The sequence below is a fragment of the Helobdella robusta genome (genome assembly GCF_000326865.2).
Source record: "Helobdella robusta unplaced genomic scaffold HELROscaffold_5, whole genome shotgun sequence".
Taxonomy (NCBI): Eukaryota; Metazoa; Annelida; class Clitellata; order Rhynchobdellida; family Glossiphoniidae; genus Helobdella; species Helobdella robusta.
In genome coordinates this window covers 6,872,260-6,890,291 of record NW_008705254.1, presented here as the reverse complement: position 1 = coordinate 6,890,291, position 18,032 = coordinate 6,872,260, and the positions used below count along the sequence as shown (strand labels likewise).

Genomic DNA, 18,032 nt, shown 5'->3' with positions numbered 1-18,032 from the left:
TCTCTGGGGTATGCCATCATCATATTACATGGAGCTCTAAATGACGACTGGTCTCAGAAATCCAATTTTCAGTACAAAGATTCTAGATGTAGGTGTTATCCAATATCCATGTACCACGTGACCTAATTTATAGCTATCTAAATTTTTATGTTTAGACAGTTAATGATGGGAACATCTGACGATAACAAATATGCACATAAATGCTTTTTATAAAGCCCTGTACAACATTGACCACATGTCTGATGATGAGGGCGACATCGATGACGATGATGAAATGGACACTGAGCCACAAGACAGGCCTAGGAGAGAAAATGACAATCCTTTTACAAGGTTAATGCGTTTATATTAAATCGGAATTTTGAATTTTTCACACGTTAACTAAACACTGATGGTATTATATATGCTTACATTAAAAATATTAAGACTGGTAGAAAATCAAGGACTCGTAAGGCCATATGGAAACACTCCGGTATCATCATCAGCAGCTCAACCAGGTCCAGGTCTGATAACATCCGATTTTTTTAGACAAGCCATGATGTTTGCTAGTGGCATACAACCACAAGAGCAACACCATCAGCCATCTTCAGCTGCTGCTTCAGCCCCTCAAAGTTTGCAACAGCCAGATAACGTTCTGATTGAAGTAGATTATTGTACCTTCATTATCATTTTTTGTTAATTGGTCAAGCAGCTGGCATGCTGCTCTATCTATAGCAAAGTTGACTTTGGCACCACAGTCTCCAACACCCACACCATACGACTTACATACACATTTTGTACCCATGTACAATCATTGCACCCATATACGAGTTTCCAACATCAAAACATTTGTACCAGGCTACCATGTGATAATGCAAATCACGACAACCTACTATCTGAGCTTTTTTGTAAAATCATTTTAATATGAGAAAATTGTTCCATTTAATATATTTTATGAAGATGTAACCTGTCTTGATCAACACAAAAAATAAACACACGGTATGACAGATTCAGATGCAGCAATTGCGGGAAATGGGCATCATGGATGAGGGGTATGCAAGAAGAGTCTTGATGGAGACAGGAGGGGATATTGAAGCCGCAATTGAAAGATTGTTTTCGGAAGATACTTTCTGACTTGCCTTTATTTTTTAAACTGCCGCAACTAATTATACAAAACATGATTATTCATTTAATTAACGATAAGCATTCAGCTTGTTAAAAAAATTTATTTTGCAGAATTTTTCTAATCGTTGTTATTTAAAACACTAAAAAGCACATTATAGCGAATATGCAAATACTTCATCATAATTAGCAGTAATATCTGCCCCTTTTGCAAATGTTATAACTACAACTTATATGATATTTTTACGATCAATCATAAATGATGAAGGTTATAAAAAAAACTACTATAATCTAAATGGTTCAGTAAAGAAGTCTTCATCTGTCATCGCATTAATTGTTAGTAATCTTGCCATTGACACCTAATGATGTGTTCTCATCAATAAGGTTAACGTCTTCAACATCACTATTTTTGATGCGATCAACAAACTCTCTCAGTTCCTGCACACACCTGTGTCCGATGTCTCTCAGGTTTTCACGAAGACTCTTCTGGATGCGTTCTTCTAACAACGGGTCCTTACTGATGAAAACAGAATTTTACAAAATTGCTGTTCTATCAACACATTCATTCTACAAGAAATGAAGCCTGTTAGTAAAATAACTGACCTGACAAGAAGCTTGGTGACCATCACTATGGTTTCACAATCTTGCTTGTATGCCTAACGTCACACAATAAAATTAAAATTTTGACCAAGTTAGATTATTGTCAGCGTAATGTATTCATCAACAGAATGCAATACATTATAGTTCTTGAAATAAATTCACAACATAAAAACCTTTTCTACTTCCTCTTTTTTATCTCTCAGAAGTTTTAATTTTTCGTCTGAAAGTTTGGCCGTGCTCTGTTTTACTTTCTTATGTTGCTGCTGTTTTTCAACTTGTGCATCTTGTATCTTCAAGTCACTATTTTTTAAGAGTAAATTTTGAAAAGAAAGCCATCAATAATCAAAAAATACATCAATAATTTCATTTTCTATGTTAAAAGCTGAATGGATAAAATTGAACTAAACTCTTTATCTGCACCATCTTTAGTATAAGAAATATTTGTTTCTCTTTGTTGAGGTAGTTCATTGTTATCTGTTGGGATGTTAACTTCAATATTGTCAGCAAAGATTGGAAAGTCAGTTTCGACATCCATACTATCATCATTCTGCTCCAGGTTATAGTGCTTTTCTGGCTTTGATGACATAATTTGTTTGTAGTTAACATCATGTAATTTGTCCAAATGTTTGGCTGTGCTACACATGGGCATTGATGAAAGAGCTTTACCACTTTCATTGCTTCCGATTGCTTGTCTTTCAGATCGAGATTGCTGCTGGGATTTTAATAAAAATACCGTAAAGAAAATTCATGTCAATAATTTAAAAAAACTTATTAAGTCACCTCTTCTTCCTCATCTAAAATTTGACCATCATAATCATCACTGATCATTCCGTCATCTTTATCATCATTTTTATCTAATGTTATTTTGTTGGAGGGTATTTTTGAAGATTTTTCATTATCAAATTTATCATTCAAAATCAGTTCTTCAGTTGTGTTCGCCAGTGAAACATTTTTTTCCTGAAATCATGAAGCATTAAATTTATAACATTGTAGATGGTCTGCTAAAAGTTTCACGCCACGTCTTTTGCACTTGCTCAGAGCTATGAGGAAGTCCCCTTTCTAAATTATGCGAACTTTGCGTTAAGCGCTAAATAAATATTCGCACGTCTACGTTGCAACATATCACGAATGTTGAAATCAACGATGAACTACCGGAGTATAAAAAGAAAAATAAACTAACGATGGATTGATCCAGAGATAAATCAATCATACCATCCTTGTTACTTCCGTCCATCTGTCCGCCATCGTTACCGCTGCCTGTACGACCATTGCTGTTATTTATAGTGGAGTTCAGTTTTTTAATTTTTTTCTGTTTTTTTAATTTCTTCTTGAAACTGTCTGAACTGTCATAATCATCCGCCAACTTTTTCAAGCGTCGTTGATGTTTCAATTTTTTTCTCTCATCTGATTTTAATTTGTAACGTTTTGGCGCTCCTAAAGAACTTGATCTGGACTAAACAATATAGAATGAGTAACGTTAGGAAAATGAAAATCTGAGTAAGATATAAACGAGTTTTATTTAGATGAATTGTGTGAATATTCAGTTACCAATATGAAAAAGTTCTTTCGATTCTGATATTTATAAAAAACAAAAAGCAACTGCATACAATTTGTCTGCTTGTACCAGCTTGAAATTTCATTCATTGTTTAAATTAATAATAAAGCATGTTATATTTTTTGGGTTAAATTAATGTCAAGACATTGGATATTAAAATCATTGTGGCTATTTACTTCTTCTTTATTCTCTTTACGAAGAACCAGTACAAAATAAACCATGGTTAATATAACTTTGCTTTTCCCTTCCTTCATTTACCTATTCTCAGCAATACAACCAGAACAGAAACAAAAAAACGTTTGCTTTCATGAGCAAATAAATTGATCTCCACCTTCTCATCAATGGACAAATAAGATTTCCATTTATAATAAAATACAATTTCTTTCTGTTAAACATTGCTTCGTCAATTCAAAACATAATCATTCCAATAGGACATTACTATGAATTTTCAGACTCAATCGAACAATCTTCGTTTAGCGTCCAGAGAACCCAGTTTCCTGAGGTAAGACGTTGTTTTCTTTGCCATCAACTTTTTGCGCCAAATTAGACGATCAGTTGTATCCATTTCATTTAAATTTAGAGCTTTCATGTTTTGCTCGATTGTTTGCGACCAGGACTTCTTTGGACGGCTTTGGGACGTGTGCCAGGTACTTCAACATCTGCAAGAGAAGTTATGGCACTGTTTCCACTTCGTTTGATATGACCAAACCACCGCAGACGGTGTTGCCGGCATTCGTCCTTTATATCATCTAAACCAGCACGACGCAGGGATTTTGGTAGATTTGATGTGGTCCTTCAGACTAATTCGTTGCATGCAGCGGCAGCTTCAGCTGTTCCAGTACAATCCAGAACCTTCCCTAGATATTGAAACGATGTGACTTTCTCTATCTTAATGGCTTCAAAAACATTGCTATTTCGTATTTGTTGTTGTGGATTGATGCAAGCAGGACAAACGAAATTGGACACTTTAGATAAAGTACCAATTATTTTTGAACAACGTTTGTGACACTACTGGTTACACTGCTGACACTTGATTGAATTGTTACCTACACCAGCTTTACAAACTGAACAGGGTTATCGTCCAGTAGCTATGGATTGGATGGGTTCACCAGTGTTCATTGCTTTGGTTTTGCTGATGTTGACTTTGAATCCATGATCGGCCAGTCTGGTGTTCCAATCTTCAAACATCTGTGCTGCATTCTGCTCAGACGTGGCTGTTAAAACGATATCATCAGCATATATTATATATATTCCAAATGTCACCAGTGCGTATCGGTTTTGTGATTTCTACCATCACAGTTATAAATAACAGTGGACTGAGAATCGAGCCTTGGTGAACTCCAACGCCGATGTCAAATGCATCTGTGTTTCCAACCGTTGTGCTGATGAGAGTCTTAGTATTCGTATACATTTCCATCACAAATCGAACAAGATATTTTGGAATGAGTTGTCGACTTAGACCCCACCTGATTGCTTCACGGGGAACTTGATCAAATGCTTTTTCAAGGTCTACAAAAATGTGTAACAGTACTTGATGCTTTGCGAGGTACTTCTCTTGCAGTTGCCGAAGGATGTGAATTGTAACAATTGTTGATTTCCCCGCTAGGAAACCAAATTGATAATTTCCGATTGTGATGCACAACGTTAATCTTTTTTCAATTATTTTCTCAACAATTTTCAGGGAGTGTTCTAACAGGCGTATACCCCGATATGATGAACAGTTATATGGATCACCTTTGCCTTTGTATAGCGGAACTGTCATGCTATAGTTCCATTCAGTCGGCATTGTACAATTTCTCCACACTTCACGGCAAAGTTGTAGTAACGTTTGGATACATGCAGTACCAGATGCTTTGATAATGTCATTTGTGAGTCCAAAGGGCCCTGCTGCCTTTCCATCCTTCATAGCTTTCAGAGCTTCTGTAAGCTCCTCTACAGTGATGTCTGAAATCGGACCTTCAATGGATGGAGCGTCAAATTTGACATTGATGGGATTTGTTTCATTTAAATTTGTTTTGGGATTTGTTTCATTTGTTTCATTGAAGTATTCTCTCCACTGTAGTTTGATCTCATCTTGTTCAAGAACCATCTCATTTTTGTCGTTTTTGATACATGAGGCACCAACTATGTCTTTTTTCGTGCGCTTTGCTTGTTTTGCTATACGACACAGAGATTTCATTTGTTCACCTTTGCTTTTAGTGAGCCATTCTCTGCACTGATCTGTCCGAGCCAGTGTGACTTGACGTCTTGCATAGTTGTTCTTCTCACGAAAAATTTTAAGGTCATAAATTTTCAGACTCGATTTTTTAAAACAAACTTTTGTAATAGGTAATCTGAAATTAGTATAATCCAGGCAAATACCACAGTACACAGTAACACAGACCTTACAGTCAAATTTGATCGTAATCATAAATTCCGTCGTAATTGGAATCGGATAATTTGAAAAAACACTGAATAGTTCCGACATGTCGAAATTGAACAAAAAAAACTTCAACCAAATGCGATCAGGTTCGGAACCTGAAATATTACCAATTCTTTGCATAATTCTTATAAGATATGTATTTATTTCAATTATTTACAAAAATTGATACAACAAATATGCATATAAATGTCTGAATTAAATTATTATAAACTGACAGTCTAAATTCAGAAATGATTAATTGTCTTCGATTCATTATCATGATTGAACTTGTTTGCGGAATTTAGAAATGGACATAATTTTTTCAAATTCCGACAATCAAAATTCAATTCTACAGAATTTTTTGACAAATGCAGTCTTCAACAGTCTACCACAGATGTTTGGATTACACAATTTTAACTGCGTCAAAGAATAAAAACAACGTAACCATAAAAAGAAGTTGACAAAAATTGTATTACTGTAAAAAACTGAAACTGGTCCAAAAAAAATTATAAACAATATAAACGCTTAGAACAAACCCTATGTCCTCTAACTTCTCCAGACTCGTAACTTCTGCTGGAACTTCTGCTCTGACTGATAGACCTAGAGATGGACCGACTACGGGAAGAACTTCGACTGAACCTCCTTATCCTGCCTAATCCTGCTGAAGACGATCCAGGAGCATAGTGGCTTTTGTAGTGAGATGATCTCCCACCGCTTGTCTGATAGTTTCTGTGATCATAGTGATCAGATCCATAATAACTATCTCTTCGTCCAGCGTACCGTCTTGGATCTTTTTAATTTTTCAAACAAACAATTTTTCAAGTTAAAAAAGAGCAAAAACAAGATTAACAATGGGAAATAGAATGATGTTTTAGCGGACAAAGATAGTTGTAAATACCGGTAATAGGTCTGATCTTTCTCAGTTCCTTGTACCATGTTAATGTTATTCTATCCCCTAACACTTCTCTATCATTAAACCTGAATTGAAATATTATATCCACATAAAAACGTAGATAAAAAATCAACTAACGTAATTATCATCAATCCTGTTGCAAATTAAAACAAAATGAAATGGTAACCACATAGAGTGTACTAACAATCCACCTTGCACAAAGGTTATAAATATTCTGAAAAAACTCAAATAATTATTTCATTGGCTGTTGCATGCGTTACCATGTTATCATTAAACACAATGTTTAAATATTTTCCAAGTGACGCCATATCAATTTTTTTAACTATCTTGCTTTCAAAGGGAATGATAAATAATATCAAAAATTCTTCTTTTCTTGCGTATTAATGGGTTATGTAATTGAATTGTGATGAATAACTAGCTAAAATGATTTTTAAATAAAGTCAGATATAAGATTATGAACTTGTAAACAAGTTTACAATTGATTACTACTCCAAAAATGTTATTCTAAGCAAACCTTCTGTAAACATCTTTAGCAATTTCTCTTGATTCAAATCTCAAAGCAATATATTGACCATTGTTACCATCATCTTTATTGAATTCTACTGCGCAACGACCAGCTTCTTTAAAGAAAAAATCCCTGGCAAAATAAAAAATAGCATTATACATGTGGGTACCACATCACATTTTTGAGGGTTTGTGACTGATGTTTGAATGTTGGAACAACGTAAAAATTCCACGGTAAATGTTTTATTGTTATTGAAAATGTTATGTTTATCAAACAAAACAACAAAAACAAAAAAAAACCCAAAAACAAAAAATAAATTTAGATGATAGCCAAACCAGAAAAGAAGGGAACTATTTGTAAATAAGTGAGGTGAGAAGCATTTATTTCATTTTCACCAAAATTTTTGAACCATTTTTTAAAGAAAAAAATGCACCAGCATTACTATAAATAACAAAATCATTTGGTTGTGGACTTGTGCAATTTTAACCTAAATTTATTTAAAAATTGAGTATGTTGGCAAATTAAAGATTTTAAAAAATGAACGTGATGCCATTAAAAAAAGATAAACTGGCATTTCACGGAAAAAGCAGGAAAAATAAAATAGTTGCTGGACTGCATCACCATGATCAAAACTCTAACTTCAAATAGACCTGGAAAAAATATTCAGTTTGGATAATATCACAAAGATTAACTTTGAAGGCTTAAAAACAGGTGTGCAGGACAAATAATGCACTTGAGGTCTGCAACAGTTGAATTCAATCAATCAATCAATCTTCGCTTAGCACCCAGAGACCCAGTTGGATTTTGATACATCAAAATTAAATGAACATAATATTTTATTGGCTGAATGATGAATGTGCAAGCTTCTAGTGCTCCTATGAAGAGAGTATTTAGCCAGAGAAGCTTGATAGCCACCAACCACAAAATTAAAATGTTTGACAGTATACTAACAAATTTAAGTTTTTATGGTGCGCATTTTGAATGAATGGCTCACGTGCGTTGTCGGTTTGCTTGGCACACATGTTATATGAATCGATGCTGGTAGAATTGGTTATGTGTGTAGCCATCTTTCTTGTAAAGGAAATGTTTTGACAAATTGGGTTCAACGTGATGGCTGCATTTAGTGGTAAAACTTGAAAAACATTTGGTTTTCCCTATATTGCAAATAATACTTGAGTTTAATTATTCAATGCTAATATTGAAATCCTTGGCAGAAAAATAACTGGGCTTCAATAATTTTAAAGTAAATTCAAACAAAATTAAACATCAGGATTTCACCCCATCTACCCACTGTGAAAAGATAAAATATAATTGCATTATATTAAAGAGAAGTTTTCATTTGTTTCATATTTTATCATGGAGACAACTTCAAGTGAATTTTGTGTATAGCACTTGCAGTGGAGCACTAACAAATCACTGACCAATCAAATCACTCATTGATGTGATGAATTTTAAAAAATCATGAAATTAATTAATATTTAATTAACTAAAGCCAACCTAAGTCGTCCTCTTGAAACTATTACAAATAGATTGAAAATAAGAGACTCAGCAATTACTCATTCCTGGATCTTTAATAAGGAAAACAACCTACATGTGCAATTTGCAAAAATAAACTAACAATTCATCATAAAATAATTACATCAAAGTCAGAAGGAAATCAGTCTCCCATTTTTGCTGGAAATAAGGATGATTTACAAGATTTGAATTTTTAGAGGACAGAACAAAACCGAACTACAACAAAAAAATCACTATTTTGTTTACTAAAGATCATAAAGCCCTCTGCATTAAAACACTATTAAGCTGCAAACAAATAAGAATTAATCAGTAATATTAAATTTAAACTAGGAATGTGACAGTTCCGAATTCTGATCTGGGATCCGAATCCAGGAATTTACCCAACTCCAAAGGGTCTGATTAGTTGGCAGAGTTGCTGAGTGGATTTAAATAGGCTGAGTGGCTTTATTGCCTTATGGGTTATTGCATTAAAATTGTTGGCAAATGGTGATAGGTTTGGAAGTTTGGAGATTTGATGTTGTCTGATTAAGAATATTAAGCTAGCTAAATGTGTATTAATTATATTATGTTCGCTGAACGGGATATTACATATCAGAGTGGCAGACTGTGTATATTATGGCGGTTCAGAATGTTATGCTAGCGCTAGCGGATCTAATTGTGTTGGCTAATTGGGAATATTATTATAATACACATAATCAGTCAACATAATATTCACAAACCTCAAAACCTCTGTCAACGATTTTATTTATCGATCACCTCACTAACTTACTAAGTCATCTAGTCTATTAATTTGTCTTTTTATATGCTATTACTTTATTTTATTGTCAATTCATTTTATTATATTATTTATTTTATTCTATTTTATTTTAATTTTCATGTTTAAACATTTTTCTTTCACCGTAGTTTTATGTATTTATTTAACTATTCAGTTAATTTTTATACTACTGACTTGCATGCTGTAACAGTTTCTGCATCTGTTAGATCCTGATTTTAAAGAATAATAAAAAAAAATGCGATAAGCAATACTCTAAATGCCATTACTCTAAAGCCATTAAAGCCACTCAGCCAATTGCTCAAACCTCAACAACAACACTAGCACTGACAAGTAAAAATAAAACAAAACGAGATATATAATTAAATTTTTTAAATTTAAATAAAATTAAATTTAAAAAATAACATGCATGTGCAAGATACTCTGCCAAAAGTCACTCAGCCAACTGCTCAAACCTCAACACCAACACTAACACTGACAAGCAAAAATAAAACAAAACGAGATATATTAAATTTTTTAAATTGAATAAATTTAATTAAAAAATAACATGCATTCAAGAATGGCAACAGGGCAACACTCAACTCAACAAGAAAAGAACCACTATGCCATGCAATATTATGACAGTGACTCTTTATCAACTATCTCTATGTCTACACTAAATTGTACTTATCATAGTTACACGTTTACTTGATTATGATTACAATGAATCAGGTCATGATTATTTCTTCAGGGAACTCTGACTGAATAAATTGAATTTAAAATTTAAATTAAAAAAAAAACCAACTTGATATCTTCAACTCTGTGATGATACGAAAAGCCCCGAATAAACAAGGTATCGCTACTTGGAGGAACGTACACCCGCGACGACATTTTATCTTATTTCATCCGCAGAACGCACCTACCGAAGAGAAAAAAAACTAAACGTTTTGACACTTGGCCATGATACAATTGCCTGTTTATAACCAAAAACACATATTGTAAAATGCATATATATATTAATTAATATATATGGCAAAATACGTATCTTACGCTTAGAATACCTAAAAAAACTTCTAGTAGGTTATTCTTGTTTAATTTTGTATTTTACAAAAAACTTGAAAATATTCTTTTATGAATTGATTCCATAAATTTTTAGAATAGGTTTGTTATTCTATAATTAAACTTCTTCTTTCTCGTGCCTTAACCTTTCAAGACATTGGCGACCATTAACCTCCGCAAAACCCACCAAAACCAAAAAGAAATGTGGTGTTATTCAACAAGTGACGCAAGGACTTCACGAATGTAACTTATTGTTGACCGCGATTTCTTCTCCCTGCAAACTTTCCATAGTTGTAAGATTTTCCATCCCTTCTTTCTGCATGATGTGACCAAAAAACTTTAACTGCCCCCGTCAGATTATTTTTAATAATTTTTTTTAATAATCTTTTCATAATCGGACTGGTTAATATATCCTCATTGGAGGTATGAAAGGTCTAACTAATTTTTATAATTTTTTTCAAAAACCACATCTCAGCAGCATTAATATTTTTTTTCATATTTTTTAATTGTCCAGGACTTAGAGCCGTATGAGCACAGGAAAAATGTAACACTAACAGTTCTAATTTTGTTGATATTCTGATTTTACTGTTAGTGAGGATGTTTTTCATTTTAGAATATGCATTTTTCGCCATATATATCCTTCCCTTGATATCCACATCACACTTACAACCTAATCTATCTCTATGTCTTTCTTCAATTATCGCTTGGTCTGACGGTATGTGTCTTAAACTTAATCCTTTTAAGTTTGAATTAATTTGTTTTAATAAATCTAAACACTCTACTACTATTCCTCCTATTATCTTACCTGATTCTAAAACTCTGATGTCCCTCATAAGTTTCGTAGTCTAGGTTTTATTTTTGATTCTACTATGTCTCTCTCTTCTCAGATTAATAGTGTTGCTAGAAGCTCTTACTTTCATCTACGTAGAATAAAAAACTTTTGCCTTTTCTTGATGATCCTACTCTTCTCCTTCTTGTTACTTCGTTAGTCTTATCTAGGATTGATTATTGTAACTCGCTCTACTATGGTCTTCCTGACTCTATACTCTATCCTTTAAGTAAAGCTTTTAACTCTGCTGCTCGTCTAGTTGCTCGTGCCCCTTTCTTTTCTCATATATTTCCATATCTTATTCCCTTGCACTGGCTACCTATAAAATATAGAAAAAAATAAAATTTGCACGTTTATGTATAAGTCTCAATCTAAATTATTTCCTAAGTATTTATCAGATATATTAATTGAACCTAAACGTCCCAGTTTACGATCGTCTTCTTGTTCTCGCTTTTTCTTAACTCGTATTAAACACTCTTTTGCCAAATCTGCTTTTGCTTTTTCTGGTCCTTTTCTCTGGAACTCTCTACCTACTTCTCTAACTACTTCTCCATCACTTGCGAAGTTTAGAGCGGATCTCAAGACCCATCTGTTTTCAAAATTTATTGTGGAGCGCTGTTGAACATCGCGGAAATAGCACTTTACAAGCTAATTAATTGATTGATTAATTGATTGAGAAGAAAACAGAGCTGTGAAAATAAACCATGCGACATTTCATCTGGGAGTCTCATTTCCAAAATTCTTTTTTGATTCATTATTATGAATATATTAGAATTGTTCCATGCTACTAACACCGACACGTGCTTTCCTGCTATTCCGTGTATTCTTATCATTCATTCCTTCATTATTAATCGATAAAACTTATTAAATAAATTGACATCTGAAAGGAATCTACAGGCGATGTTTATGAACTCGTGTGAGTCTCACCATTCAAATTACTACTACTACTGCGTTCTACAAAAAATGACGAATCAACAAAATAATGAAATGAGCGGAGCACTTAACGCTCTGTTTTTTCCCATGCTTTTTCAATTCAACTTCAATTTATTTGACAAAAAAGCTGAAGCACAATACCTGCGCTTGTAAAGCCAATCAACCAATAGTACAAAATTAAAACCAACTTTGACTAAAATCAACCAAAGAAGAGAAATATTAATATAATATAATGCAAGTTAGCCTAATAGATACAACATAATAAATAAGGTAACAAATTTTTTAAAAATTGTCAATAAAGATTAAGATCATTTTTTTTAAATATCGAATGTTAATGATAGTTTTAATTTTACATGGCAATTTATTAAATAGTTTTAGAATATTAATTAAAGGACTATTAAAATATAAAGATGTAAGTGGATTAGGAATATAAAAATATTGATATCTTCTTAGAAGTCTTTCTGATCGATTCATATGATCGTTGATTATTCTATTGAAACTCCAGCAATTTGTTTTCGTAATTAAAGTTTATTGACACATTTGAGATATTGTTGTAGTTTTTGTTATTTTGAAAAGACGACTAGTTCTATCGAACTTTTTTAAACCAAGCAAAATTCTTATATTTTGTTTTTGTGTTTTTTCTTTTATATGCATATGGGAGATGGGACTGTTACCCATATAATCAAACAATATGAATAATATGGCTTTATGGGAGTATTGTAGAGAGATGTTATTATATTTCGTGGGAATTTGTACTTTATTCTATTTATGATTCCTAGATTTATTGATATTTTAATCAAAATGTAAGTGATGTGCTCTAGCTACGACAGATTATTTGCTATGACAATGCCCAGAAAGTTGGTTGATGATACTTGTTCTATTTCTTTATTTTTTATAAATAGTTTGAAATTTATAAAGTTAGTCACAATCCTTGGACCAAATAACATGCAACATGTTTTCCCACAATTAACGATCAATTTATTTGCTTCGAACCAATTTAAATTGAAATCCAGTTCCGCACTCATTTCTATCACCAATGCTTCAATGTCCCGACCCTTCAACATCACTTGGTGTCATCTGCAAATTGTATAAGTTTGAGCTTTCTGAGATGAACGCACCATGTCATTTACAAACACATTAAACAGTAATGGTCCCAAAATAGATCCATGGAGAACACCTTTTTCAACTGATCTGATCTGTGACTGACATCCATGTACATCAACATAATGTCCCCTATCAGCTTTTCAACCATCGCAAAACCGATGCAATACCGATGCAATACATTTCTTTAACAATACATTTGAAATGATATTGGAGGAGGCTTTCTCCTACATTCGATTCATTGTAACTACACATTAATCGAGCCCATTATCAAGCATTTGTGTGGAGAAACGCTTTGGAGTCTAAACCGCTGTTGGGGGTGTGTGGTATGATGATAATGGTGAATTAAAACCCAAGTTAATGGAAAAACACCCATTTCCAACTACATACAAGCAACTCGTGCAATGCGGACGTACGATCTGTGTGTGTACTGTGAACAAGCTATCGTGTCTCAAAGTGTGTGGTTGTTTTCTTCAACATGGTAAAAGCATATATTCAAACCTGGATAATGTGGATGTAGATGAAGGATTGTAGCTTTAATTTCACATTATTAAAAAACATTTGTAATACATTGTATTACAAATTCTTACGGGCGGCGTGATGGCCCAATGGTTAAAGGCACCTAGTCTTGCTATTGCAATGACTGGGTTCGAATACAAAGAGATCCCCACCTATCATATGCAATGTGCAAACCACGCATCATACACATTGCATATGTGTATGCATATATGCAATGTGTATGATGCGTGGTTTGCACGCGTATTCATATACGCTGTGTGTGTTTGTCGTTGAAACCTCTGAAGCTAACGCAAAAGAGACAGAGTAACCTCTACCCTTTTATATTTCGTTTTTAATGCTAAAGTGTATGTTGCTTTTGTTTGAACAAGAAAAATATAATTGCTCCTCTTGAATTACAAATCATTATTTAGATACAAATAATTTTACACCAAATATAATGCCCAATTTTTAAAATGAAAATTGGTTTGCATTTAATAAAAAATAATAACATTGTCGAATTCTGCGACTTCAAAAACTTATAATTTGAGACCAAACTCAAATAGGTTGAGCAGTTTTCGCAATAAAATTGGATTCGCCATTTAACAAAATAGCTTCCGAAAGTTAATCCCACTCATACAAAGTACCCATCGGTCAAAATATCATCTACACTACTATACTAATGAATCTAGCATAGTGGTTGCTGGCTAGGTTTTGGGGTGAGCAAAAATTTTTTATTGTCTGTCTCCTTACTATAAGGTATCGATAATCTCATAGTATGACTGGAAAAATAATAGGATATTAATAGGATATTGCCACATTGGACACTCCAATACGACCAATAAGAAAAAATTGTAAAAATTGTCGAAATATTATATTTGATAATATAACAGCAAAAAATGAGATGACAAATTAATATTGAAGCAAATTGAGGACTTCATCTACATCTAGTAGCGAAACAGACGAAAGCAGAATCAAACTTATGGATAAAATCGTATTCGTAATGTTGAAGGATTAGAGTGAAGTCAATGCAAAAAATTGGTATAAATGAGTTTTTTCTAATCTTCCCATAGCTCTTTGGATATCCATAAAATTAACGGTTAGTTGCTAAAGCCGAAAAAAGCTTTTCAAAGCATGTAAAAGCGCCAAGATTGTTTAGCTAGCTAGTATTTCAATTATGAAATAAATTGCAGATCAATTGAATATAGAGGAGGATTGATGGGAGATTTTTCCGCGCTAAAAGCAAGATGAATTCACTTTTAACTCAGTTTATAAAAATAATTTGGTAAAGCATTTTTTTAAAGAAATCTTTATTCTCCAAAACTTTCATCATCTAGATTAATATCATTATCGGTGGAGTGCCACTTCAAACGCTATTATAAAATTGGTTGATGTATTATTTAAATTACCTATCTACACGCTGTTTTAGTTGGCTTGTTCAACAAAATGAAATAGGAAAAAAACATCGACATTATTTAAAAATTTGTTGAAAGAAAAATTAAAAATTAAACAAAACAATGGAGATAACATTCATGCTATATTTATCACCAATTATAATTAACAAGTTAGAAAATCATACAAAAACAGATTGGCAAAATTTTACACACAAATTCAATGTTTCAGTCATTAACGGAACATCTATAATAAAATATATTCAACAAATTAAAAATGTATTCAGTAAGTAGGATGCATTTAGTGTAAGCTCATTCAAATGCAACAGATCATACTTGCCCCTTAACACCTTACCGCAGTTAACCAAAGTATAATGTTACGTACATAGTATATTCAGATTATAATAAAACACATCAAACGAATATTAGAAATCTGATATATCCCTGATTCCACGACTAACAATGTCATCAACGTCTTCAACATCGCTGTTCTTAATGTGATCAACAAACTCTCTCAGTTCCTGCACACATCTGTGTCCAATGTCTCTCAGGTTTTCACGAAGACTCTTCTGGATGCGTTCTTCTAACAACGGATCCTTACTTATCAATAACTTCGTAACAGTTGCAAACGTTTCACAATCTTGTCTGTAAGCCTTTTAACAAGAGAAAATTTTACAACTATTATAAATAAGATAAATTCCTTAAAAAAAATGTTGACAAACGCCCATGATGAAAAGTATATTTTTAAAGAAATTCTTGTTTGACTCTTTAACTCATTCAAAACAAGGTAAATATTTTTTATTTATTTCATTTTCAATGTTTTTATTCATTATAAACTGTGGCCAAAAACATAAAATTACTAATTACACTAGTTTAACTGATTATAAAAATATAAAAACAATAATATAAAAATTGGTGTGCATTTTATATGTGGAACCGGGACTCTGGACGCAAAACGAAGATTAATTGTTCCCAACTTTAGGCTGTTTCAAGGTGATTGCTCGCAATAAAGAACATCAACCACTTTTTAAAATCATCAAGTATAGTGTCACATACGTTAAAAAATGTGTAAACGTATGCGTGCGTTTTAACGGTCGCATATGCGGGAGAATTGAAGCCTGACTCTCACACAAGTCGATGATGCTGGTGAAAAATTCCTGAGAAATGGCCTTACTCCAAAGACCAACAACTGGCGCACACGTTGCCTCACACGCTTAACGCAAGCAAGCTATTGGCGTTATAACCAGTTGAGATAAGAAACAAACCTGGCATTCCTTCTAGGAACAAACAAACTCCAATCTCAAGCCCAATCTCAAGCGCTGGCGGATTTCTATTTATCTGGAAGGTTCCGGCGGGGTTCCGCAGCTGCGGTCATTTTCGGTTGTCTTAATGTCTCTTTCATGCCCCTGGTCTGGTTGACCTGAGGAAAAATTTTGGACTGAGTGACACGCAGCCTTATTCTACATAAACATTCTTTTGCATACTACATTCTCTCCATAAGAAACTACTTCAAGTCCTACAGAGATGGATTCACAGGTGACGGAGAAGATTCAAAATGGGACTCAAAGCATCCAGATTCGTCAACTACAAGAAAAATACTTGACAAAGCAAAAGCGACTGTTCCATGTCTTTGTGGACTTGGAAAAGGCTTTTAACAGAGTGCCTCGTGAGGCAATCAGTGTTCCCGAATATCTGGTTCGGTTGGTAATGGCAACGTACTCTAACACAAAAACTCTGGTCAGCACAACAGCCGGTAACACGAATGAATTTGATATTAACGTCGGCGTCCATCTACGATGTCAGCAGCGGTGTCACATACGATGCTCGAAAATTAACGGCTCACTGAAGAAAGTGACTGATTTCGCATGTCCCGCCTGCATCAATCCGCGACAACGGAGCCTAGATAATGATACTATTACCGGAATAGAAACTGTTACTTCATTTCAGTATTTGGGAGATGTGCTGGATTGTACTGAAATAGCTGATGTCGCCGTTCGTGGACGCATATGTGGGGCGTGAGATAGATGGCACCTCCTTGCCTCGGCACTGATGCGGCGTAGCATTCCTCTACCGCTGCGCTCAGAGCTATACAACACAGCTATACGTTCTGTTCCGATGTATGGTGCAGAGACGTGGCTGATTACAACAAAACTCGAACAGCAGCTTCACCGAACAGACATGAAGATAATTAGTTGGATGCAGCATGTAGACCTAAGGAACCATATCCATAAAACCGAGATCCTGAACCGATCGGGACTATGCTTGTTGAAGGATGCATGTCGTCGTCATCGCCTACGATGGTTTGGCCATGTGAAACGAAGCGAACACGATACAATAATTTCCGTTACTGAGCACCATGTGCCTGGCACCCGCCCAAGAGGTCGCCCAAAAAAGTCCTGGACGCAGACCATACAGGAGGACTTGAAGGCACTTGGACTCAAGGAAACAGACGCAATGGATAGATCGACTGGGAGAAAGAAACTGATGAATGGAATAAAAAAGTCTGATCCATAACAGATGGAGATTATAAACGAGGATTGATTGATTGATTGATATGATAAAAAAACACTGGTGAAGACATGTAGTGTGTGTGCTTGCTGTCTAAAAAACTGATGCTGAAAATTTTTGAACAAAGGTATTAATACATATTATAAAAACATAATTATTCAGGAATATCCTGCTTTGTAACAAAAATCTGATTTTAAATGTGGCTCACTAATGGAATTCTAAACAGAAAATTATTGCCTATGATTTATGTCATTATAATTAATCAAAATAGTAAAAAAAACTTTATAATTTTGGTTAAAAAGCTTCAAAAATTGCTTGGTTATTCAATGCTCATAAAATATGCATTTATTCCCAATAAAATAAACTAGATGGACAGGT

The 18,032-nt window shown here is 33.8% G+C and overlaps 5 protein-coding genes across 5 annotated transcripts; 1 reads left to right on the top strand and 4 right to left on the bottom strand.

Moving 5' to 3' along the window:
- Positions 1-190: 190 nt before the first annotated feature.
- HELRODRAFT_163864 (hypothetical protein) lies at positions 191-1,110 on the top strand (the record flags this gene model as incomplete). Its single annotated transcript, XM_009027617.1, has 3 exons — positions 191-330; positions 424-640; positions 985-1,110. The coding sequence occupies 3 exons, from the start codon at positions 191-193 to the stop codon at positions 1,108-1,110; spliced, it is 483 nt and encodes a 160-aa protein (XP_009025865.1).
- Positions 1,111-1,509: 399 nt separating this feature from the next.
- On the bottom strand, positions 1,510-1,751 carry HELRODRAFT_148674 (hypothetical protein; the record flags this gene model as incomplete). The annotated part of the gene is made up of 2 exons (XM_009027616.1): positions 1,510-1,615; positions 1,702-1,751. Coding segments are annotated over 2 exons (156 nt in total), but the record flags the coding sequence as incomplete, so codon positions are not given.
- Positions 1,752-5,990: 4,239 nt separating this feature from the next.
- On the bottom strand, positions 5,991-10,229 carry HELRODRAFT_163862 (hypothetical protein; the record flags this gene model as incomplete). Its single annotated transcript, XM_009027615.1, has 5 exons — positions 5,991-6,071; positions 6,191-6,444; positions 6,553-6,632; positions 7,082-7,204; positions 10,144-10,229. The coding sequence occupies 5 exons, from the start codon at positions 10,227-10,229 to the stop codon at positions 5,991-5,993; spliced, it is 624 nt and encodes a 207-aa protein (XP_009025863.1).
- A 602-nt stretch (positions 10,230-10,831) lies between these two features.
- HELRODRAFT_163861 (hypothetical protein) lies at positions 10,832-13,411 on the bottom strand (the record flags this gene model as incomplete). The annotated part of the gene is made up of 3 exons (XM_009027614.1): positions 10,832-11,133; positions 11,640-11,841; positions 13,337-13,411. The coding sequence occupies 3 exons, from the start codon at positions 13,409-13,411 to the stop codon at positions 10,832-10,834; spliced, it is 579 nt and encodes a 192-aa protein (XP_009025862.1).
- Positions 13,412-15,571: 2,160 nt separating this feature from the next.
- On the bottom strand, positions 15,572-15,802 carry HELRODRAFT_68212 (hypothetical protein; the record flags this gene model as incomplete). The annotated part of the gene is made up of 1 exon (XM_009026952.1): positions 15,572-15,802. A coding segment is annotated over one exon (231 nt), but the record flags the coding sequence as incomplete, so codon positions are not given.
- Between the last annotated feature and the right edge of the window lie 2,230 nt (positions 15,803-18,032).